This window comes from Actinia tenebrosa, unplaced genomic scaffold (assembly GCF_029948245.1).
Source record: "Actinia tenebrosa isolate PJP-AT-01 unplaced genomic scaffold, QUT_ActTen_1.0 PGA_scaffold13__45_contigs__length_12533684, whole genome shotgun sequence".
NCBI lineage: Eukaryota > Metazoa > Cnidaria > Anthozoa > Actiniaria > Actiniidae > Actinia > Actinia tenebrosa.
Window position 1 is genome coordinate 637406 of NW_028292573.1, and position 26195 is coordinate 663600.

The window sequence follows — 26195 nt, forward strand, 5'->3', positions numbered from 1 at the left end:
ACTTCTTCCTCATCCGAGTCCTTTGTGAGGGATAACAAAGAGCAAATGTCGGTGGAAACAAGAAAGGTAATTATTTGTATAAGAAAGTTAGGTGGGCAAGACCCAGGTGTATGAAAGATGCGACTGCATCGGCAATACTGTACATTTGGTAAAATGATCTAAAATGGCAGTCAGGATTTTCGGCCGCTAAAGATCCTTCCTTCAGTTTTTAAGTCAGAAATAGTAGTATATAAATTAAGGATAATTCGTATCTTTATTTTTGCTTCAGGATATCATTGACAAGTGCTCCATGACATTTCAAGCCAGTTCAGCTTCTTCATTGTTGCCTCTTCTCAGTCAAACCCCAGCAGGGGAAGAAGGAAAAGGAAAATTTAAACAAACCAGCCAAACTACAACCTCATTGGTAGTCAATACCTATACTTTAAAAAGTTGTCTCCGTGATAAATCTCTCAACGAAGGAATCAGTCCTCTTGTTTACAAGAAGTTACGGTTCAACTTACCAACAAGCGAATCATTGGCTAATGTCTTGCTGAGTTTAGACAAAGACGAACTAGAAAGCGACAAAAACGAATCACTTTTACTAGAGAGGAACTTGAAACCAAAGATGGGGTTCCCAGGAGTACCAAATTCGACGAGTATTCATCAAACTGTGGACCAGATGCGGGAGGACCCCAATAAAGAGGAACAAAAGTCTTGTTTTGGAGAAATAGAAGCGCTTACGGAACCAAAACTAACCTATATGATGCCATCAAGCAACGACAGAGGAGCTAGCCTTTCTAAATCATGTGACGAACATATCAAGGACAAGAGTGATGTAAATAGTGGAAATAATAAATGCAATACAAATGGTAACAGTGATGTTCAAGAGCTCTTTTCTGATGATGAGGATGAAGGACAAACTGTAATGAAATGTCATGAAGTGGGCCAACAAATCAAACAAATTCAACAGTTTCTCAATAACGAAAGACTAACAACAAATAGAAAAAGAAAGTTTCCGGGTATTTACATTGATAACGAGAACTTATCCTAACTTTATCAACGAACATGAATGTGGTATACATAATTTATATTTTTTTACTTCTCTGCAGGTAATATCGTTTTAAAATTTGAATCATGTTTCAAGATTTAAAAGGATTCAAAATGCATGTCCATATATATCCTGCATTTCAATATATGTTCGACAGCTCTATTTATTTACAAATAAAATTATTTGGAGTTGAAGCTCTGGAGATGAAGCCTGTTTAATTCTCTTTTGTCGTATTAAATTACAAGTTTTCAATTGTCGATCCACTCAGCTTCTTCTTATGCTGTAATAGCCTGTTTCATAGGGGAGGTGGGAGGGAGATGAAGGTGGAAAAAAATTATCGAAAATGGAGGGTTCTAATTGGCTAAAAAGAGGTCTCCCTCCCAACTCCCTGGTTTCATCCATAATCAATCCACAGTGACGTGCAAATGTTGAGGATCTACCACAGGATCCTCATTTGATAATGTGTTACAATAAATAAGTCCAACCAAAAGCCCAACCATGATGCTTGAAAGAGAAAAAGATAACAATTGATTTATAATGCTATATTTTGAAATTCTAGAATAAGTTATGTCCAATCACTGAAAAGCAATTCATTACTGACCTTAACGCCATACTGATCGTATAGCCTGCTTGAAAGACCAAAAGAGACAGACTCGAAAGAAGAATCTAAAACCATGTTTCAGGATAGACAAAGTTAGTGGGAATATATTGATACTGACATAGCTACTGATAACACACAACGATTAATTCTTGCCACTCCGGTCATGGAAGCGCAAGATTTTTGTTGGAGAGGAATGTTGCAGCGTCTGTTATGCCCAAATGGCCCTTTGCTAAACGGGTTCTATTGAAACCTCCCTTCTTCTATTGGACAAACCAGTAACCCAAGAAAAATACTAAAACAATACATACCTTGTTGATACAACTGATAGTCGGTAAGGACAATTTGTACTCAGTGTTTGCAATTACAGTTCCTTGAATACTAAGCACTGCACCAAATAATCCACTAAAAGTAAATAAATTTGACAGACATTTTTACGCTAGACCTCCATTTTTGAATTCCTTGTTTTAGATGAACTATCACAACAACAACAAAAAAGTTCTCATCGCTTATCACCAACACAAGTATAGCAGTGGCACAGCTCAACGGGGTTGACCCCGGAGCACAGCTCTAAACATGTTGAAGTAAGGGTTGATTTGAGAGGAGGTAGGCCAAAAAGCTGGAGGACCGGAAAAACCCTCAGAGTCAGAAAGAGAACCAACCAACTCAGCTCACATGAGTAGTATAGGGAATGGGGGTTCCAGCGCAATCTCAACACGGGCAAGACCCGTGTCAAAAATCCACCTACGGACGACCCCCCACTCCAAGTGTGGTTGAGGGCAACAGCGCACTTAAATATGTTAGTCTATATATGGAGTGCGAAGAATGTAAGAGAACTTTTAAGAAAGAAGCGGATTTGAAAAAGCATTTGAAAATGAAGACGAAGTGTATGAGCAGTTATGATTGTGGATGTGGTAAGAAGTTTGAGACTAAGGTTAAATTGTTTTGGCATTGTCAGGATTGTGAGTATGACTACGACGATCTGAAAAGGGTCTGGAATTAGGTACAAGATATCTCCTATTATATAGATGGAATCCCAAAGCAATTTCGAAACGGTGTCAATACCCGGTAACGGTGAGATTGATGTTAGACAGTTTTGGCGTCAGTCAGAAAGGAAGGTCAAGAGAACGCTTCGAAAAGGTATAGAAGAATTAGGAGCCCTGAAAGCAAGTATAATGGTAGAAGTAAGTTTATCAAAAGATGAGGCAACGACGACAGCAATGCTGCGATCAAAGTCGTTAGTGATATTAGAGTCCACGAATCTGGATAGGTCACTCAGCGAAGCCTTAGAAGCAATAATGGAATCGCTGTCTAACTACACGAAAGAAGGATCAGGTTGGACAGTGGAGGAGGTAGAAGGAATAGAGATAAGTATAGCCAGGTACGTACCCATACGAGGGGGGAGTTACGTACCGCTACCAACGTGGGTAGAAAGGAAGAAGGCTATTGTAAACGTGAAGAATGAAGACAATCGATGCTTTATGTGATGCTTTAAACGATCTAGCAATTAACGTTTACGGAGTCAGAGAGCAGACGATAGTACCGTTAGTTCTGTCAAAAAGTAAAGGAGAGCGCGTACATTTATTCTACCACGGCGGACACTACTCATGGGTTAAACACATTAGCAGACTATTCTACAGACATACTAAGCACAAAGGCAAAAAGTACTTCTGCGACTGCTGCTTGCTGTCATTTACATCCTTAAATACCCTAAAGAAACACGATGAGATCTGCCGCGGAGTTGAAGAAGTGGCGCAACGGATCCAGATGCCCACCAACAAAGAGCTTTCATACGCAGACCATCAAAAGCAGATGCAAGTGCCTTACGTGATATATGCAGACTTCGAAGCGTTGATAACTAAGGAAGAGCAGAAACGTGGCGCCACGAATAAGGTAGGATTACACGAGATCTGCTCCTTTGGTTACATAGTAGTCAAATCAGACGGTAAAGCAAACCCTCCTGTGATTTACCGAGGTAAGAACGCAGCTAATGAGTTTCTAGAAGCATTGCGAGAAGAGGAGGGGGAGATTAGAGAACAATTAAGACGTCCAAAGAAGATGGAATTTACCAAAGAGAACCAGGAGGCTTTTAACAAGGCAAAAAAATGTCACATTTGTCAACATACGCTTCTTCAGTTTGGAAGACGAGCCAAGAAAGCGTGGGATGAAGATGGAAAGTATCTAGGAGAAGCTCATTTTAAATGCGGGAAGTATGCTAAGAAAGGTGAGAAGCCGGGAAAGCCCTCCACGCACTGCATTCACTGCCACAAAGCATTTGTTAAGGATTTCTATGTGGATAAGGTTAGGGATCACTGCCACATCACGGGTAAATACAGAGGAGCGGCTCATTGGAAATGCAATATAAACTTCAAAGTAAATCCAGACATGGAGATTCCGGTGTTCTTTCACAACCTCCGCGGTTACGACTCCCATTTGCTACTACAAGGAACAGACGGCTCCGACGTCAAATGCATACCCAACAACAAAGAGCGCTACATGTCCGTAACTGTGGGTAAGCTAAAGTTCTTAGATTCGCAGCAGTTTATGGCGGACTCCTTAGCAAACCTCGTAAAGTATAACACCAACTTTCCCATTTCCAGTCAATATGGCGCGGAAAGGAAAGGAGTCTACCCATACGAATACATGGACTCCTGGGATCGATTCAAAGAGTCCCTACCACCCAAAGATCGCTTCTACAGCACCCTAAACGAGTCCGGTATAAAGGATGAGGAGTACCAGCATGCGTTAGACGTGTGGGAAAAGTACTCGTGTGAGAACATGGGGGACTACCACGACATCTACCTAAGGTCTGACGTAGTGCTGCTTGCAGATGTTTTCCAAAGCTTCAGAAAGATGGCTATGGAATATTACGGATTGGATCCCGCTAATTTCTACACGGCTCCTGGGCTCAGCTGGAGTGCTTTGTTAAAGAAGACAAATGCGCAGTTGGATCTCCTAACGGAGTACGACATGTATCGGTTTATGGAAGACGGTATTCGTGGCGGCGTATGCGGACCCAGCCGACGTTACGCCCGCGCAAACAACCCCTTAGTAGAGCACGACCCAGAGAAACCAACCACATACATTTACTACCTGGATGCGAATAACCTTTATGGTTGGGCAATGTCACAGTACCTACCTGTGAGAGACTTCGAATGGGATCCAGTGAAGCCGATAGACTTCTACATGCAGGTAGGAAAGGAGGAAGACAAGGGTTACGTTTTAGAAGTGGATCTGGAGTACCCAGAGCGCCTGCACGACGAACACAATGAGTTCCCCTTAGCACCAGAAGCGATAGAGATACCATTTAAGCAGCTAAGTCCGCTGCAAAAGCAAATGTGCCCTGGTTACAAACCGTACAGGAAACTAACTATGAACCTGATGGATAAGAAGAAGTATGTGGTACATTACCGCAACCTGCAGTTCTACGTGCGACACGGAATGCGCGTAGAGAAGATCCACAGAGTCCTAAAATTCACGCAGGAGCCCTGGATGCGTCCCTACATTGACTTTAACACGCAAAAGCGTACCGCAGCGAAAAATGACTTCGAGAAAAACCTCTTCAAACTGATGAACAACAGCGTGTTCGGAAAGACAATGGAGAACATCCGCAAGCGCGTAAGCGTAAAAATAGTCAGCACCAAAGAGGAAGCAGAAGCATACGTGTCACAGCCAGGCTTCGTTAGATACGTAGAAATGCTGAACTTCTACGTGATTCACATGAAAAGGGCAAACCTCTTACTAAACAAGCCCGTTTACACAGGCTTTACGGTGCTGGATCTATCGAAGCTGCTTATGTACGAGTTCTACTACGATAAGCTTAAGCCAAAGTACGGAGACCGCTGTCGCCTCCTATACACAGACACCGACTCCCTAATTCTAGAAGTGCAAACGGAAGACGTTTACAAAGACTGCCTCCCCGACATGGACGAGTACGACACCAGCGGTTACCCGAAGGAGCACTTCCTTTACTCTGCGAAGAATAAGAAGGTAATTGGGAAGATGAAAGACGAAATGTTAGGAAAACCCATAGTAGAGTACGTGGGTCTGAAACCAAAGATGTACAGCGTGCTAAAGTTAGACGGCGTAGAAAAGAAAGCTAAAGGCGTAAAAAAGTACGTGGTTAAGAAGGACATTACGCACGAGTCCTACCTCAACGTATTACAAACACGCAAGGAACAGCGGCATAAGATGAACAGCCTGCGCAGCTATGGTCATCAGATACATAACGTCACGCAGGAGAAGGTGTCACTGTCTGCATTTGACGGTAAGCGATGGATGTGTGATGACGGAGTGCATACGATAGCATTCGGACATCACACGATAAGCAGTTCTTCCATGACGAACCCACGTGTGGGGCCATCGTGAAGATAATACAAGATGGGCTGACCCTTCTTAGCTATTACGCTTCGGATCTGGTAAGTTTCCAAAGACCAATTAGGATCCGTAGCTCTTTTGGATCCTCCTTCTAATTCACCCGGTCCGTAGAGATATCGGACTGTGACATTACCTAATTTTTTTTCATGGGGGAAGACCGCCCTCGAACTTCTGACGTAGGACTTGTGTTCCACGTGTTTCTTCTTCATAGCATCCTTGGGTTTCATTCCCGTAGCCCTGGCCGCCTCGTTGTTCAAAGCCGCGACGACCTGGGGGAGCCTCTGAGTCCATTCCCTGTTGCGTTTGGAGGGATCTTCCAGCTCTTTCCAATACTGGTACCCAAAGAGACGCTCGGCCAGGGTCTTATTGAATCTTTCAACAATGCTCTGACCCCTGTGGTACTCTGCCTCGGCTCTCCTAATTTTGGTGTCGTGGTCTTTCAGGGTTTTGGTAACCACGCCCATGAACTCCGTCCCCGCATCCACTTGCAGCAGTTTAGGCCATTTCAAGACGCGCTTATAAATCCTACCTAGGGCTTCTGCGACTTCCCCAGAATCCTTGCTGGTTATGGGTTCGGCGTCCTTGTATCTGCTTGCGATATCGACTACGGTCAAAGCGTACCTATAGGTCTTTTTTCTCACCTTGTCGTGCGGCAAGAAAAGCAAGTCCGCCTGATGAACTTCATTAGGGGTATTTACGGTGAAGCTGGGCCTGGGAATGTACTTAGGCACGGGAAGATAAACCTGCCAGAGGGTTTGTTTTCTTAGCCAGTTCTTGGCCGTTTCATCTGATACCCTGGCCGCGGTCGCGAGTTTCTTGATGGCCGACGCTCCTTTCCAATAGCCTTCAGGCCCATAGTAAATCCTCTTGAGTTTATCCTCTACGCGGCCCATTATATGAATTCCAGGACAAGATTGATCTTGCGTCCGTTAAAGTCCACCGTCTTTCCGTCCACCTTAATGGTGATGTTTATGCTTTCTACCAAATTAGACAAGTCATAGCTCAAAGAAATGGGAGTGTATTCTACCAGATCGAATGGATTACCCTTAGGTAGGAACTTAGACATAAGAGAAGACTTTTCTCCATTGTTGTAACTATGGACTAAATCGCAATAGACTTCGTAAGAGGATGCGACTTTCCATTTCACAGGTATGGCTGTGTTGGTAATCGTCTTGCCTGAGGCACATAATAAAGATCCCAATGGGTCAGACTTTCCAAAAGTCATTGAATAATTTGACATATTATGTTTGAGGGTCATTTCGTGCGGCAATCCTGTGGTGAGAGTATAACCGTGTTTTGCTAATTCCTTGGCCAGTGTGATTGGCGTATAATGTCCATCGGGCAGCAATACGGCTTGATAGTTAGATCCTCCTGTATGCTCAGTGACTATGCCCCTAATCAGGTTATACCAAGAATTGTACAAAGAGCAACTTATGAGCCGAACCTTATGGGCTTTAATGGGGGGATTCAAGTAAGTGGTAAAGTCATTCTTGTCGCTTTCCAAAAAGACGATCATTATATTTCAGGAAACACAGTTCCCTTCGTTAGAGCAGATACGCCAAAGCTACGCCCCCCGCCAGCCCTGCGACTCCTACAAAGACCAATTCATTGTCTTTTTGTTTCTTAGAAGGCTGATAGTAATCCTTAAACTGAGGCCTTTTTAACCCCGTTAATGCCGCGGGGTGTGCTTGCGCATAGAGCTTAAAGGCGTAGTCTGTATTTTCGAAGTTCTTATCCGCCTGCATTTTGTCTTGGTAGTTCTTGTCCAACCAATCCCTGTAAGCTTGTCTTTTTTCATTCCAAGCCGCCACGTCTCGCTGATATTTCTCCAGCGCTAAGTCGTGTCTCTTCCTTTCGGCGGCCAAATCTCCGCTGCGATCACCTCTAACTAATCTATCCAAATACTGACCACCATAATTAGCTCCAGTGAATGCTAAAGCTGCAATAACTCCACCTGCGACTAAGCTAGCCATTTATACATTAGGAATGTACTTTTCCTTCTGTAGGTAATTCTTTGCCATGATAGCCCCGCCTACGGCAGCGGTCATCTTAGCAAAATTAGCGAAGCTCTTGCTTGGGTCTTCAGTAAAGTCTTCTTTGAGCACTTTCTTACCTACCCAACCAATACCCGCAACGATGGAAGTAATGATAGCTGCTTCTTCAACAGTTTTCAATAACGCGGTTGACATTATATTACAAAGCGAGAAGGAAAATCTAGGTCGCCGCGGGTGATAAATTTACTCCATTTCAGGGATCTTACTTTTTCTAACCTCCACAGGTGCGTGATATGTTGGTGGTTCTACCTTTTTCGTAGCCCGCCATTGTAAGTAAAGGCTGCCTGCAGCTATGATGACTCCTAACGCGCCGATGACGTACCCAGGATTAATAAAGGATTCCTCTTCTTTTTCCTCCACCTTTTCCTCCTTTTTTGCCTTGTTCTTTTTATTCATCTCCGCGAGCTTCTTTCCGGCAGCGACTCTGCCTGGAGATTTAGCCTTGGTAATCTTGGTATCTTCTACGGGTGGTTGTTCTTCGGTGCCACTCATCTTATATTAAGGGACTTGAAGGACTTGACAAGTAACTTGATGACGACTTGACAATGACTTGGCAATGACTTGACAACGACTTGACTAAGTACTTGAGGTGACTTGACAACGACTTGACTAAGTACTTGAGGTGACTTGACAACGACTTGACTAAGTACTTGAGGCGACTTGATCAGGTTCCTGGAAGACCTTTTCGACTTCTCTGTCCTTCTTGAAGTCCTTCCAAGACACCAGTACCTCCTTCAAGTCGACATGCTGAGCTACGTGAAGTGCCGCAGAGGCGACTGCCATTAACTTACCGCACTTCAAAGACAACCACCCGCAGGTTATCTTAAGTTCTTGGGATATGACATAGTCATCTCTTATGTCCTTCTGTAGTTGCTCCACGTCGTCTATGGGCAGTGCAAGTCCAAGCAATTTAGTCGCAAGTCGGATAGCGGAGTCTGCTACGGCGTCCGTGGTCTTACTTGCAAGGGCGGCCTCGTACCTCTTATGGAACTTCTTAACTTCCTCTTCTGACAACTTATTAACTTGCTCATGGGTAAGTTCCTTGCCTATCATTTCTTTACACTTCCCCGAAGACACAAGGATGTTAAGTTGTTCCTTAAGGTTACTTTCGTCTAACTGCGCGGGGACTTCATCTAAGAGCTGCTCAATGTCCATATATGTTAATGGAATACGGAAACCTCAAAGAGAAGATCATCTTGGAATGTTGGTGCGTTTTTAAATGCCGCATGTATTCGTGTAACTGTTCCTTGGATATCTCACCGCCGTAGTCGCTTAAGATGGTTTCCAGGTCAGACTTGCTCGGAGTATAAAATACGACAAGTGAACCTATGTTTTCCCTGAAGGGCTTAGAGACACTGGTAAGCTGCTGGGAAAGCAACCAAACGCTGATATTGTCGTGTCTACCGCTGAAGGCGAGCTTAACGAGCTCGGAGGTGCGCTTTTTTACGTCGTCCCCGCAGGCAATGTCATCCAATATGAGGAGCGTCTGTGTATCTTTAGGGAATTGCTTATGCCAGAACTTCAAATGGCTGGATAACTCGTTAGGGTCTAAGATATCTACAAAGAAGTCGTCATCTTTCACTCCTATGCCCGTCCAGGTGCGGTTATTCACGTAGGTGGGGCATAATAGCACTATGTAGTCGAAGCGGTATCTAAAGGGTCCTAATAGCTGCTCCACGACGAACTGGGTCTTTCCGCAGCCGGTGGGTCCTACTATCAGAGCATTGCAGGGAATATGGTTCGGATCCATTATATATACGATGGACCCAGTGGACGCAGTTAGAAGGATTGCCACCGACGCAAAAGATAAAAGAGACACCATAGAAATGCAAAGGGAGGAGATAGACCGGTTAAAAGAGCGCGTGCAGGAGTTGTACGATGAAATGTGCGGTCTGAAGCGTGCAGAACGGTTTGGCGCGCTGATAACGATGGCAACGTGGGCTAAGGAGTCCGTTAAGGACTTCATGCGATATCCCCTGTAGAATGTTGACAATAAGGTTAAATCTTTGTTAAGGATGCCTGGAAACTATTTCAAAGAGTGTCTCAGAATGTTGACAATAAGGTTAAATCTTTGTTAAGTATATGTGGAAACTATTCCAAAAAATGCCTCAGAATGTTGACGCTTAGGTTAAATCTTTGTTAAGACGTGCCCTTCAAAGGGGTTCTTATTTTTATTTATTATTATTAAATATCCTTAATTATTCTTAATAATAATAAATAAAAATAAGAATGGGATTTGAGACTCTTTGCACGAACCCTACTTTACTATTTTAAGCCGCCTACTAATCCTTACGGGCTTTCCACATATACTTAACAAAGATTTAACCTTATTGTCAACATTCTAAGACACTCTTTGAAATAGTTTCCAGGTATCCTTAACAAAGATTTAACCTAAACGTCAACATTCTGAGACACTCTTTGAAATAGTATCCGGGGCAAAAGAGTCCATTAAGGACTTTATGCGGTATCCCATATAAGGGTTATTAAATCCTTATTATATATGGAGTGTGAGCGGTGTAACAAGGAGTTCAGCAGCAAGCAAATGTTAAAATACCACCTGGAAAAGAAGGTATGCGCTAAGAAGGCACGCGAAAGGCGTTGTAAGGAGTGTAATCGCCTCTTTAGCAGCGCGCAAATGTTGGATTACCACGTGGATAACCGCGTTTGCCTAAAGAACGTATGTGAGCGCTGCGAGGAGGACAAGAACGATGAATGGCACCGACATCGGTGCCGCGGCAATTACGACCTGCTGAGCGTGGCTTGCGAGGAGCACGGCGACGTTGCTGCACGATGTTGCCCAAAGGAAACCCAAAGGAAGTTAACGCGCCGGAAGAAGGAAATTGACCAGCGCTTTGCGGAGTTTGACTGCGTCGAAGGCGTAAGGTGGGAAGATAGGGAATATTGGGAGGCAACCTGCGAGCGTTGCGGCTGTCAAAGAAGTGACCAGCATATTTGGCAGTGCCTCTACGACGGTCAAGGCGGCTTTAAGGAGTACTTAGATTGCTTTGAGGCCTGGCATGCCGGCAATGAGGCGGCAAGGAAAGCCCGTAAGGATTAGTAGGCGGCTTAAAATAGTAAAGTAGGGTTCGTGCAAAGAGTCTCAAATCCCATTCTTATTTTTATTTATTATTATTAAGAATAATTAAGGATATTTAATAATAATAAATAAAAATAAGAACCCCTTTGAAGGGCACGTCTTAACAAAGATTTAACCTAAGCGTCAACATTCTGAGGCATTTTTTGGAATAGTTTCCACATATACTTAACAAAGATTTAACCTTATTGTCAACATTCTGAGACACTCTTTGAAATAGTTTCCAGGCATCCTTAACAAAGATTTAACCTTATTGTCAACATTCTACAGGGGATATCGCATGAAGTCCTTAACGGACTCCTTAGCCCACGTTGCCATCGTTATCAGCGCGCCAAACCGTTCTGCACGCTTCAGACCGCACATTTCATCGTACAACTCCTGCACGCGCTCTTTTAACCGGTCTATCTCCTCCCTTTGCATTTCTATGGTGTCTCTTTTATCTTTTGCGTCGGTGGCAATCCTTCTAACTGCGTCCACTGGGTCCATCGTATATATAATGGATCCGAACCATATTCCCTGCAATGCTCTGATAGTAGGACCCACCGGCTGCGGAAAGACCCAGTTCGTCGTGGAGCAGCTATTAGGACCCTTTAGATACCGCTTCGACTACATAGTGCTATTATGCCCCACCTACGTGAATAACCGCACCTGGACGGGCATAGGAGTGAAAGATGACGACTTCTTTGTAGATATCTTAGACCCTAACGAGTTATCCAGCCATTTGAAGTTCTGGCATAAGCAATTCCCTAAAGATACACAGACGCTCCTCATATTGGATGACATTGCCTGCGGGGACGACGTAAAAAAGCGCACCTCCGAGCTCGTTAAGCTCGCCTTCAGCGGTAGACACGACAATATCAGCGTTTGGTTGCTTTCCCAGCAGCTTACCAGTGTCTCTAAGCCCTTCAGGGAAAACATAGGTTCACTTGTCGTATTTTATACTCCGAGCAAGTCTGACCTGGAAACCATCTTAAGCGACTACGGCGGTGAGATATCCAAGGAACAGTTACACGAATACATGCGGCATTTAAAAACGCACCAACATTCCAAGATGATCTTCTCTTTGAGGTTTCCGTATTCCATTAACATATATGGACATTGAGCAGCTCTTAGATGAAGTCCCCGCGCAGTTAGACGAAAGTAACCTTAAGGAACAACTTAACATCCTTGTGTCTTCGGGGAAGTGTAAAGAAATGATAGGCAAGGAACTTACCCATGAGCAAGTTAATAAGTTGTCAGAAGAGGAAGTTAAGAAGTTCCATAAGAGGTACGAGGCCGCCCTTGCAAGTAAGACCACGGACGCCGTAGCAGACTCCGCTATCCGACTTGCGACTAAATTGCTTGGACTTGCACTGCCCATAGACGACGTGGAGCAACTACAGAAGGACATAAGAGATGACTATGTCATATCCCAAGAACTTAAGATAACCTGCGGGTGGTTGTCTTTGAAGTGCGGTAAGTTAATGGCAGTCGCCTCTGCGGCACTTCACGTAGCTCAGCATGTCGACTTGAAGGAGGTACTGGTGTCTTGGAAGGACTTCAAGAAGGACAGAGAAGTCGAAAAGGTCTTCCAGGAACCTGATCAAGTCGCCTCAAGTACTTAGTCAAGTCGTTGTCAAGTCACCTCAAGTACTTAGTCAAGTCGTTGTCAAGTCACCTCAAGTACTTAGTCAAGTCGTTGTCAAGTCATTGCCAAGTCATTGTCAAGTCGTCATCAAGTTACTTGTCAAGTCCTTCAAGTCCCTTAATATAAGATGAGTGGCACCGAAGAACAACCACCCGTAGAAGATACCAAGATTACCAAGGCTAAATCTCCAGGCAGAGTCGCTGCCGGAAAGAAGCTCGCGGAGATGAATAAAAAGAACAAGGCAAAAAAGGAGGAAAAGGTGGAGGAAAAAGAAGAGGAATCCTTTATTAATCCTGGGTACGTCATCGGCGCGTTAGGAGTCATCATAGCTGCAGGCAGCCTTTACTTACAATGGCGGGCTACGAAAAAGGTAGAACCACCAACATATCACGCACCTGTGGAGGTTAGAAAAAGTAAGATCCCTGAAATGGAGTAAATTTATCACCCGCGGCGACCTAGATTTTCCTTCTCGCTTTGTAATATAATGTCAACCGCGTTATTGAAAACTGTTGAAGAAGCAGCTATCATTACTTCCATCGTTGCGGGTATTGGTTGGGTAGGTAAGAAAGTGCTCAAAGAAGACTTTACTGAAGACCCAAGCAAGAGCTTCGCTAATTTTGCTAAGATGACCGCTGCCGTAGGCGGGGCTATCATGGCAAAGAATTACCTACAGAAGGAAAAGTACATTCCTAATGTATAAATGGCTAGCTTAGTCGCAGGTGGAGTTATTGCAGCTTTAGCATTCACTGGAGCTAATTATGGTGGTCAGTATTTGGATAGATTAGTTAGAGGTGATCGCAGCGGAGATTTGGCCGCCGAAAGGAAGAGACACGACTTAGCGCTGGAGAAATATCAGCGAGACGTGGCGGCTTGGAATGAAAAAAGACAAGCTTACAGGGATTGGTTGGACAAGAACTACCAAGACAAAATGCAGGCGGATAAGAACTTCGAAAATACAGACTACGCCTTTAAGCTCTATGCGCAAGCACACCCCGCGGCATTAACGGGGTTAAAAAGGCCTCAGTTTAAGGATTACTATCAGCCTTCTAAGAAACAAAAAGACAATGAATTGGTCTTTGTAGGAGTCGCAGGGCTGGCGGGGGGCGTAGCTTTGGCGTATCTGCTCTAACGAAGGGAACTGTGTTTCCTGAAATATAATGATCGTCTTTTTGGAAAGCGACAAGAATGACTTTACCACTTACTTGAATCCCCCCATTAAAGCCCATAAGGTTCGGCTCATAAGTTGCTCTTTGTACAATTCTTGGTATAACCTGATTAGGGGCATAGTCACTGAGCATACAGGAGGATCTAACTATCAAGCCGTATTGCTGCCCGATGGACATTATACGCCAATCACACTGGCCAAGGAATTAGCAAAACACGGTTATACTCTCACCACAGGATTGCCGCACGAAATGACCCTCAAACATAATATGTCAAATTATTCAATGACTTTTGGAAAGTCTGACCCATTGGGATCTTTATTATGTGCCTCAGGCAAGACGATTACCAACACAGCCATACCTGTGAAATGGAAAGTCGCATCCTCTTACGAAGTCTATTGCGATTTAGTCCATAGTTACAACAATGGAGAAAAGTCTTCTCTTATGTCTAAGTTCCTACCTAAGGGTAATCCATTCGATCTGGTAGAATACACTCCCATTTCTTTGAGCTATGACTTGTCTAATTTGGTAGAAAGCATAAACATCACCATTAAGGTGGACGGAAAGACGGTGGACTTTAACGGACGCAAGATCAATCTTGTCCTGGAATTCATATAATGGGCCGCGTAGAGGATAAACTCAAGAGGATTTACTATGGGCCTGAAGGCTATTGGAAAGGAGCGTCGGCCATCAAGAAACTCGCGACCGCGGCCAGGGTATCAGATGAAACGGCCAAGAACTGGCTAAGAAAACAAACCCTCTGGCAGGTTTATCTTCCCGTGCCTAAGTACATTCCCAGGCCCAGCTTCACCGTAAATACCCCTAATGAAGTTCATCAGGCGGACTTGCTTTTCTTGCCGCACGACAAGGTGAGAAAAAAGACCTATAGGTACGCTTTGACCGTAGTCGATATCGCAAGCAGATACAAGGACGCCGAACCCATAACCAGCAAGGATTCTGGGGAAGTCGCAGAAGCCCTAGGTAGGATTTATAAGCGCGTCTTGAAATGGCCTAAACTGCTGCAAGTGGATGCGGGGACGGAGTTCATGGGCGTGGTTACCAAAACCCTGAAAGACCACGACACCAAAATTAGGAGAGCCGAGGCAGAGTACCACAGGGGTCAGAGCATTGTTGAAAGATTCAATAAGACCCTGGCCGAGCGTCTCTTTGGGTACCAGTATTGGAAAGAGCTGGAAGATCCCTCCAAACGCAACAGGGAATGGACTCAGAGGCTCCCCCAGGTCGTCGCGGCTTTGAACAACGAGGCGGCCAGGGCTACGGGAATGAAACCCAAGGATGCTATGAAGAAGAAACACGTGGAACACAAGTCCTACGTCAGAAGTTCGAGGGCGGTCTTCCCCCATGAAAAAAAATTAGGTAATGTCACAGTCCGATATCTCTACGGACCGGGTGAATTAGAAGGAGGATCCAAAAGAGCTACGGATCCTAATTGGTCTTTGGAAACTTACCAGATCCGAAGCGTAATAGCTAAGAAGGGTCAGCCCATCTTGTATTATCTTCACGATGGCCCCACACGTGGGTTCGTCATGGAAGAACTGCTTATCGTGTGATGTCCGAATGCTATCGTATGCACTCCGTCATCACACATCCATCGCTTACCGTCAAATGCAGACAGTGACACCTTCTCCTGCGTGACGTTATGTATCTGATGACCATAGCTGCGCAGGCTGTTCATCTTATGCCGCTGTTCCTTGCGTGTTTGTAATACGTTGAGGTAGGACTCGTGCGTAATGTCCTTCTTAACCACGTACTTTTTTACGCCTTTAGCTTTCTTTTCTACGCCGTCTAACTTTAGCACGCTGTACATCTTTGGTTTCAGACCCACGTACTCTACTATGGGTTTTCCTAACATTTCGTCTTTCATCTTCCCAATTACCTTCTTATTCTTCGCAGAGTAAAGGAAGTGCTCCTTCGGGTAACCGCTGGTGTCGTACTCGTCCATGTCGGGGAGGCAGTCTTTGTAAACGTCTTCCGTTTGCACTTCTAGAATTAGGGAGTCGGTGTCTGTGTATAGGAGGCGACAGCGGTCTCCGTACTTTGGCTTAAGCTTATCGTAGTAGAACTCGTACATAAGCAGCTTCGATAGATCCAGCACCGTAAAGCCTGTGTAAACGGGCTTGTTTAGTAAGAGGTTTGCCCTTTTCATGTGAATCACGTAGAAGTTCAGCATTTCTACGTATCTAACGAAGCCTGGCTGTGACACGTATGCTTCTGCTTCCTCTTTGGTGCTGACTATTTTTACGCTTACGCGCTTGCGGATGTTCTCCATTGTCTTTCCGAACACGCTGTTGTTCATCAGTTTGAAGAGGTTTTTCTCGAAGTCATTTTTCGCTGCGGTACGCTTTTGCGTGTTAAAGTCAATGTAGGGACGCATCCAGGGCTCCTGCGTGAATTTTAGGACTCTGTGGATCTTCTCTACGCGCATTCCGTGTCGCACGTAGAACTGCAGGTTGCGGTAATGTACCACATACTTCTTCTTATCCATCAGGTTCATAGTTAGTTTCCTGTACGGTTTGTAACCAGGGCACATTTGCTTTTGCAGCGGACTTAGCTGCTTAAATGGTATCTCTATCGCTTCTGGTGCTAAGGGGAACTCATTGTGTTCGTCGTGCAGGCGCTCTGGGTACTCCAGATCCACTTCTAAAACGTAACCCTTGTCTTCCTCCTTTCCTACCTGCATGTAGAAGTCTATCGGCTTCACTGGATCCCATTCGAAGTCTCTCACAGGTAGGTACTGTGACATTGCCCAACCATAAAGGTTATTCGCATCCAGGTAGTAAATGTATGTGGTTGGTTTCTCTGGGTCGTGCTCTACTAAGGGGTTGTTTGCGCGGGCGTAACGTCGGCTGGGTCCGCATACGCCGCCACGAATACCGTCTTCCATAAACCGATACATGTCGTACTCCGTTAGGAGATCCAACTGCGCATTTGTCTTCTTTAACAAAGCACTCCAGCTGAGCCCAGGAGCCGTGTAGAAATTAGCGGGATCCAATCCGTAATATTCCATAGCCATCTTTCTGAAGCTTTGGAAAACATCTGCAAGCAGCACTACGTCAGACCTTAGGTAGATGTCGTGGTAGTCCCCCATGTTCTCACACGAGTACTTTTCCCACACGTCTAACGCATGCTGGTACTCCTCATCCTTTATACCGGACTCGTTTAGGGTGCTGTAGAAGCGATCTTTGGGTGGTAGGGACTCTTTGAATCGATCCCAGGAGTCCATGTATTCGTATGGGTAGACTCCTTTCCTTTCCGCGCCATATTGACTGGAAATGGGAAAGTTGGTGTTATACTTTACGAGGTTTGCTAAGGAGTCCGCCATAAACTGCTGCGAATCTAAGAACTTTAGCTTACCCACAGTTACGGACATGTAGCGCTCTTTGTTGTTGGGTATGCATTTGACGTCGGAGCCGTCTGTTCCTTGTAGTAGCAAATGGGAGTCGTAACCGCGGAGGTTGTGAAAGAACACCGGAATCTCCATGTCTGGATTTACTTTGAAGTTTATATTGCATTTCCAATGAGCCGCTCCTCTGTATTTACCCGTGATGTGGCAGTGATCCCTAACCTTATCCACATAGAAATCCTTAACAAATGCTTTGTGGCAGTGAATGCAGTGCGTGGAGGGCTTTCCCGGCTTCTCACCTTTCTTAGCATACTTCCCGCATTTAAAATGAGCTTCTCCTAGATACTTTCCATCTTCATCCCACGCTTTCTTGGCTCGTCTTCCAAACTGAAGAAGCGTATGTTGACAAATGTGACATTTTTTTGCCTTGTTAAAAGCCTCCTGGTTCTCTTTGGTAAATTCCATCTTCTTTGGACGTCTTAATTGTTCTCTAATCTCCCCCTCCTCTTCTCGCAATGCTTCTAGAAACTCATTAGCTGCGTTCTTACCTCGGTAAATCACAGGAGGGTTTGCTTTACCGTCTGATTTGACTACTATGTAACCAAAGGAGCAGATCTCGTGTAATCCTACCTTATTCGTGGCGCCACGTTTCTGCTCTTCCTTAGTTATCAACGCTTCGAAGTCTGCATATATCACGTAAGGCACTTGCATCTGCTTTTGATGGTCTGCGTATGAAAGCTCTTTGTTGGTGGGCATCTGGATCCGTTGCGCCACTTCTTCAACTCCGCGGCAGATCTCATCGTGTTTCTTTAGGGTATTTAAGGATGTAAATGACAGCAAGCAGCAGTCGCAGAAGTACTTTTTGCCTTTGTGCTTAGTATGTCTGTAGAATAGTCTGCTAATGTGTTTAACCCATGAGTAGTGTCCGCCGTGGTAGAATAAATGTACGCGCTCTCCTTTACTTTTTGACAGAACTAACGGTACTATCGTCTGCTCTCTGACTCCGTAAACGTTAATTGCTAGATCGTTTAAAGCATCACATAAAGCATCGATTGTCTTCATTCTTCACGTTTACAATAGCCTTCTTCCTTTCTACCCACGTTGGTAGCGGTACGTAACTCCCCCCTCGTATGGGTACGTACCTGGCTATACTTATCTCTATTCCTTCTACCTCCTCCACTGTCCAACCTGATCCTTCTTTCGTGTAGTTAGACAGCGATTCCATTATTGCTTCTAAGGCTTCGCTGAGTGACCTATCCAGATTCGTGGACTCTAATATCACTAACGACTTTGATCGCAGCATTGCTGTCGTCGTTGCCTCATCTTTTGATAAACTTACTTCTACCATTATACTTGCTTTCAGGGCTCCTAATTCTTCTATACCTTTTCGAAGCGTTCTCTTGACCTTCCTTTCTGACTGACGCCAAAACTGTCTAACATCAATCTCACCGTTACCGGGTATTGACACCGTTTCGAAATTGCTTTGGGATTCCATCTATATAATAGGAGATATCTTGTACCTAATTCCAGACCCTTTTCAGATCGTCGTAGTCATACTCACAATCCTGACAATGCCAAAACAATTTAACCTTAGTCTCAAACTTCTTACCACATCCACAATCATAACTGCTCATACACTTCGTCTTCATTTTCAAATGCTTTTTCAAATCCGCTTCTTTCTTAAAAGTTCTCTTACATTCTTCGCACTCCATATATAGACTAACATATTTAAGTGCGCTGTTGCCCTCAACCACACTTGGAGTGGGGGGTCGTCCGTAGGTGGATTTTTGACACGGGTCTTGCCCGTGTTGAGATTGCGCTGGAACCCCCATTCCCTATACTACTCACATGGGGTGACTGGGATTTGAAGCCCAGACCTCAGAGGTGAGAGGCAAGCGTTTTATATGCCAAGATTTTTGGTAAAATTGAAAACGTTTTTTTTACCGTGCCATCCTTTTTTACCTTAGTTTGCGAAGTTGAAATGAATATAAATTCCCGGTAAAGATAATAATTACCTCACTAGGCAGCCAATATGAAATGTTCTGGTATACAGGAATGGAAATTCTAGTACTTTATACAGTTCCCCTGTAATCAAAAAAGAGCTACATTAGGACTTATTTTTTAGGACTTATTAGGACTTATTTTTTTACATAACCTATTAGCAAAAGAATATTGAAAACATTAACCTGAGGAGAAACAACAGGGGAACGGAGAATGAAAGGGCGTCTGTTTTCCCAGGCTATGGAAATATGTTATCATCTGAAGATAAAATTAAACGGATAAAATGTTCTTAAAATTTATTAAGTGAAACTATACATTTAAAACAAAAAAAAGACGCTTCAATGCTTCAACGCTTTATTATCCAATCAATTATAGGAAGCCTGGCATTTGTATAGTAAAGTTATGCAAAAAGGTTAAGCCCTAAGAGTATTTTGTGTTCCAATTATATATACTACATATACTAATTAATGTCTGATGAAGGCACAGGATAGTGCTGAAACATGTCTGCAAAACCTAATGTGTTGTGTCTTTTCTTAGATTTCAAAACTAGTAACAGCAATTATAGTGATGGAATATCAATACCTGTACCAACACACACAGCCATTAAAATTATGATGCTGCAATGAAAGAAGTTCAATCAATTTTTTCAATTTTCAATAAATAACTTTGTTTATACTGAGAAGATAAACACTTGACAGTAATTCAACTGATAAACTCCTGGTCCTCTTTTAATGTCTTTAGTTAATTTAAATTAGGGACTCATAAATGAATAAAAAGCAAAAGTAGCCCAATATTTAATAGGTTTTTGATAATAAAGAAATTTAAAAAAACTTACCTGGATATAGTGTTGTAAAATATTTTGTTTATTTCCCTGTTAAAAAACGACATCTTATTAACATAAAATACAATCACATACACTATATCTATCCAAGGGTATTGAGAAGATTAACAGGCTAACTTTGCATTTTTATGGAGATTCTAATAAATTTGACAATGATTCATACCTCAATTTTAAAGATTTGAGAGAATTTTCTGTATACAGGTACATTCCTTTAAATTGAATATTAACAAAATTCACACGATCATGTTTAGAATAGAACCATCAGCTTTAATTTTAATAATATCAACCTACCAGCAAAGATACAATGCAATATCATCCATGTGTAGCCAATACGGTTAAACTATAAAGACGTATTTAATCAAAATTAGTGTAAATCTACAAATGGCCTATCACGAATTCTGAATTATTGTTGAGTTACTAGTGGTCTATTTGTAACAGACCACTAGCAGTGAAAAGTGCTGGTTTTGAAAACCAAAACAATACAAAAAATAAATTATTTCAACCTAATTTCAAAATTGTTTGTTTTTATTTATTTGATAACTTGATTTATACTAATATAAACAATTAGCCCTCTTATCCTTATTCTCTATGAATTAATTCTGCTTTTGGCCTCATGAACTATAATTGGCTTTTAGTCAAACCCAACTAGTGTTCTATCATCAATGCTGCATTCTAAATGGATGATCTAATACTAGCAATAAGTTATAGCCTACAACTAGTAGCAAAAAAGCCAGCTTAGAAAACCAAAACATTAAATTTACTTTTAATTAAAAATTTGTTTGCATCTTGATATTTGATCAACTAAGTTGGATTTGACTAAAACAATTAATCCTCTTAGCCTCATGGCCTATGAGTCAATAGCTCTTTCGGTCTTTGACCTCAAGAGCTATTGACTCATAGTCCATTAGGGCTGAAGAGGACTAATTGCTATTAATAGACCATACTGGCTGTAGGTTTAATTTTTCACTAAATACTTTAATGTAACTGATAATAGTTTTGATAAACAATTAATGGATAAGACTCACTGAGCATGATAATCAGTGATGAGCAAGGCTGAGGTCTGTGTTATTCCCAAAAAGCTATTAAATAAAATGTATAATAACACCACCTACCTGAGGATCTGATCTTGCAATGATAACAGATGACAAGCCAACAAGAGCTAGACTTGAAATCATAAGAATAAATTAATCCTTACTGAATATCAATATCTTTTCCATCTTATTTGGATAACAAGACATGCCTTACAGACAAACTAATTTCTTACCAGAGAGTTGGGAGAACCTGCAATGCCTAAAAAAGAACAGAATTTGATTCTTAAGGATCTTATAATGATCACCAAGCTAAAAATGATATAATAATAGATTTTTTTCAGCAATATTTAAGCATGTCTAATGCATAATTAGAAATAAAGCCAATCAGTATTAACAGGGATCAGGTCCTTATTTCTTAACCACTTAGCTATAGTGCAGTTATTCAAGAAAAATAAAATGGATGTGCATGCATGCATGCAGTAAACAGTTATAAAGAACATTTAATACATGGCAGGTTAGTCAATAGAGAGATTTACAAACAATAGGCCCTTTGCACCTCAGTAATTATGTACTGATTAATTCACTGAGAACAAATGAATGAACATCTCGATTCCCATGGGTGAAATATACTGGTGAGCAAACAAACTTTCTACAACCTGTTTTGAGAGATCGTAATAAAAGGGCATTTTGTAACACACTGGTTACACATCGTTTCATTCAGTTCTTTACAAGTAGCTAGTGACCGTTAACTGCAAAGGGCCTATTAGAATTGCCCTATTTCACTATGACATCATATCAAAACAATCTATTGTTTAAACGCAAAGGATCATGGTCATCGGAGGGGGGTCAAATTGTTCTAAAACCTGTATCAATCCACGAAGAAAAGTAAAATAGCCAGCAAACGCTCAGAATATTTTTTAGTAAATATTAAAACATATTATATCTGAAAACCAGGCCATTTTAGATTAAACTGTTTCACTAGGAGCAAATTTTGTTGAATTTTCTATTGGATTTGGCATTTCTATCCCCCACATAAACAAGCAGTGACGTCATAGTGAAATAGGGCAATTAGATAAGCAATCAATGTACAAACTTTAAGAAAAAAAGTATGGGAAGTTTTTTACACATATTTGGATATTTGTTTCTTACTTTTTTGTGCAGAATTGTTTCTATTAATGAGACCCACATAAATGTCATGTAATGTAGAACACAGAATACTGGTATAGGCTAGGAGAAAGAAAAGGGAAGAATTATTAAATAAATACAATGATATAATAATATATGGAAAACTATAGCATAGCCATGATATATATAGTGAGCGCTTTGATTGGTTAATTAGCATGCACAATTGTGCATCTAAAAATTTATGGTGCATGCTGATGTCAGTTGAGTAGCAGGCACTACGTAATGCAGATTTCTTGATTAACAAAGACTTTTTATGCTTTTGCTATGTTATAAAAACATTGGTCATCGATTAGCGTGAATCCATCAAGTTTTGTTCGGGTGCTTAAGCACTCAAGAAGCTAGAGGCTACGCCTGGTGCAACTTAGCAACCTCTTGCATGCACCCAAAACTGGATGGATACATGCTAATCGATGACCAATCCTCTAATTCTGCACAGTACTGTGTCATACCAGCTTTGACAATGCAACAGAACCTGAGTAGATCATTCCTGTGAAGTATACAGTTGCTGGAAACCAGGCAATCATGATATTCCTGGAAAATAAACAATAGCTAGCTGATAAGGAGCACCCATTCAAGACTCTTGAACGAATTTACATCATTTGATCTTTGTACCTGTTAACTGTTAAGTCCAGTTGTATATATCCAATACCATGAAGGATCAAAAGAACTACAGCCACTGTACCTGTTTGCCAGCTAATGTTAACAGGTACATTATATTCAGTCTTAAATCAGGCATGTATTGAATTTTACTATCTTTCAATAAACTTATATACCTTTGATAAATTGTTGGGTATGTAAATTTCAGTGTTGATAGAACATACTGTAAAGAAACAAAGTGTATGAACAACAGGCAAAATCACGAACTAGCTAAAACGAATGAACTAAATGGAAAAAAAAGCAATTTGGTAAAGTACTCCAGATTATGAATCAGTAGTATCTACACTAGGAGATGAAAAAGCAAAGAAAAATTACTTTAAATGGCTTATTACGTCATACCTTGTTTGTTAACATCGTGATTAAAGTTAAAGAACAAAATACGAATAACAACCCCCTTGTCTGCCATGTTGGCATCGTTGTGAAATTACACAGGAATCCTGCTTCAGTTTCTACTGTACCACAGGAACCCCAACAAACAGATTTTAAAACTACACGCAATTATTTACATATGATGATATTACACCTTTTGCCGTTCATTAACAGAAAATGTACATTCATTTGTGCCAATAGTTGTATCAATAACGTGTAATGTACTTTCATCAACACCACAAGTAACATCATTAGCAGCAGTAAGGGGGACTCGCGGTCAATGTCAAAGATTTACGGGTTTTACAGGCGGTTTAAGGAAGGCGCCGGCAGCGGGAAATACCCGTGTCTCGTTATTTGTTGCTGCTATGTTAGGAATATTTGTCTTACATATGCATGAATGTAAAAAGTTCACCAATGACTTCTGTATAATTTGCCTAAGATCCAAAGTTAACATACCCCAAGCCCAAGGGTTTCTGGTGTTGTGGTAAGAAAATGCAAATAGAAGACGACACGTCAGCACAGTGTTACGAGTGTGGTAAAAATAGTCGCAATGCCGTACCAAATGCTACCAGAGAGCAGTATTACGCCAATGGAGGTCGTAAGAAAACACCTTATAAGAGAATAAAATACTTTAGGGACTGGATGAGTCATATCCAAGGTTATCGACCGGTATATTTAGACAACAAAGTAAAGAAGAAAATCATAGACCATTTAGAAGAGCCAACCCCGCAAAGTCTACGGAAAACGCTGAAAAAATTAAAACTAGGGAAATATTACAAAGCTATTCCCTATCTTTTGTCTGAAACTACCGGTAAGTCTATTCCCGAGGTTTCTGATATGAGCAGAGCCGAGTGGATGTTTTGTCGGCTGGATAAGGATATTCCTTATTATCCTGACGTAATTTACGAAATATTTTACAAAATAGACCCCAACCACCCCCTGTTAGGATGGATTCCGAGAAAATAAAAATGCAAAACTGGCGTTTATTTTGCCAGAAACCCCACTGGGGAATGCATCGCGCAGAACACCAAGCTATCCCCAGTGGGGTTTTTTGCATTTTGGGCTTACGGGGCTTATTTCATCCCGCGCCAGAGGCCCTCTAGTACATACACATATATCTTTCTTACGACCCACCAGAGGGTGAACTCCGGACAGCGTCCCGAGACACCCCCTGACTTTTCCAATCGCGAAACCCCCCATCGCGGGGTTGAATCGCACTTTCTACCCCTCCCCCCACGGTTGCTGTGAGTGTGGGGAGGCTTTTTTTTCACTCACAGCAACCGGTCCAAATGCGTCTACAGCGAGGCTTGAACTCGGGACTTTAGGCCTCCCCAGCTCCAAAGTCCCACGATCACAAGCGAACGCCAGACACATCTGGACGCTTATGTATGTGAAAAATATTATATTTAATCTGCATATTTTCTAGACTGACGTTCGATATGCAAATAAAATCCTGTTTTGCTTTTTTCGAAGCAGATGTTTACTGAGCAAGCTTTCTTTGAAGCTCTTCTTTCGCTTCTTGGTAGATCTTTTTGCGAGATTCCTCGGAAAGATCTTTTACGACTGTTTTTTTATTCCTTATGTCCGTCTTTAATTTCTCGTATTTGTCTTCTTCGGCCAGAATAAGCGAGAATTCTACGTCGTCTATCTTTCTGTCACGCAAAGCCTTTGAGACAAGATCGGTAATTGTATTTACTTTAGCCCTTGACAGAGCTATTGTCGTGTCATGCTTGGATATCTTGCTTGACAACTGTTTCATAATACCCGTAGCAACAGCCGAAATAATACCACAGGCTGCCCCAACGCCGGCCAAAGGAACTCCAACGATTATTCCCGGCCCAGTAAGCGAAGTAGCAACGCCGGAGCCCGTTAACACAACAGATATGGATCCTGAAGTTATCGCAATCTTATGTAGCGTACTCCGGGCTCTGACGTATTTCTTCCTAACTTTTTCGTAGTGTTTTGCCTGCCCTTCCAAGTAAGCCAGGATTAAATTTGCTTTATTGAGCCTGAAGTTTTCGGCATCCGTTATTGGTGCCCGTAGTGTGATAATTGGGAACATCTGGGTACAACTGAGGTGCTGATGGTATAACATCCATTATATATACTAATGTACGACGCTTTTGGGAATGATATTGAGGAGCAGCCACATCACGACAACCGGGATTACTGGAACTGGAGGGCCTTTAGGAAGATGTTTCCGCATGCAGACCCTAGTAAGTTCGAAAGAAGACCCGATGGGATTTACTATAACGGCTCTAGGATGTACAGCAATGAGGATTTGAAACCTACGCTGGTCGATCAGATAGACTCTCAGCTGAAGCATCCTAAGCCTAAACCCGTGCAAGGTTGGTCAAAGGAATTATTGCTTGGTACCAGTACTTATCCGATACCCGCGGTTTCATTTGATAAACACCCAAGCTTGGACCTAACGCTGAACATGCGGATCTCTAACAACCATTCCTTTCTGTTAAAGGTGCGGGATATCTTCAAAGACGTACCCATTGTTCATACCACCGCTAAGGAATCTCATGAATGGTTAAGTGGTCCTAACATGCGTTATTGGCCGCAGCAACTAAACTTTGCGGTTTGGTGTGCCACTAGCGGCTGCGGTGTAAGTGCAAACTTGATGAAGAATTCAATATTCATGTTTCATTTTCACTTCACGGTTAGAAGAATACTGCATGAGATGGGCGTTACTGCATTACTAGGAGATGTTGCGTTCTATCCAAGAGATAACAAATACGACGTTCCGGCCTATAACAGGCTTTGTAAGGAGTTCGGTGTTGTAGGGAAGGATTTTAGAT

At 42.5% G+C, this 26195-nt stretch overlaps 1 protein-coding gene across 1 annotated transcript; it reads right to left on the reverse strand.

The window, feature by feature from the left end:
• Positions 1 to 1223: 1223 nt before the first annotated feature.
• LOC116297699 (UDP-N-acetylglucosamine transporter SLC35D4 homolog) lies at positions 1224 to 23437 on the reverse strand. The gene is made up of 15 exons (XM_031705983.2): positions 23359 to 23437; positions 23136 to 23182; positions 22975 to 23055; positions 22812 to 22893; positions 22327 to 22404; positions 21411 to 21436; positions 21259 to 21310; positions 20438 to 20486; positions 20310 to 20355; positions 20141 to 20176; positions 19888 to 19922; positions 19320 to 19389; positions 1937 to 2030; positions 1629 to 1693; positions 1224 to 1531 (listed from the first exon to the last, which is right to left on the reverse strand). The coding sequence occupies exons 1-15, from the start codon at positions 23431 to 23433 to the stop codon at positions 1432 to 1434; spliced, it is 936 nt and encodes a 311-aa protein (XP_031561843.1). The 5' UTR covers positions 23434 to 23437; the 3' UTR covers positions 1224 to 1431.
• Positions 23438 to 26195: the final 2758 nt, after the last annotated feature.

Excerpts from the sequence above, each read along its gene's own strand:
- LOC116297699 (XM_031705983.2), bottom strand. The coding sequence starts at position 23,433 with ATGCCAACATGGCAGACAAGGGGGTTGTTATTCGTATTTTGTTCTTTA. Across the intron at positions 22,405-22,811 it reads CTGTTGCATTGTCAAAGCTG|CCTATACCAGTATTCTGTGT; the intron begins GTATGACACAGT and ends TCTTTCTCCTAG. Across the intron at positions 2,031-19,319 it reads CATATTGGCTGCCTAGTGAG|TGGATTATTTGGTGCAGTGC; the intron begins GTAATTATTATC and ends ATTTACTTTTAG.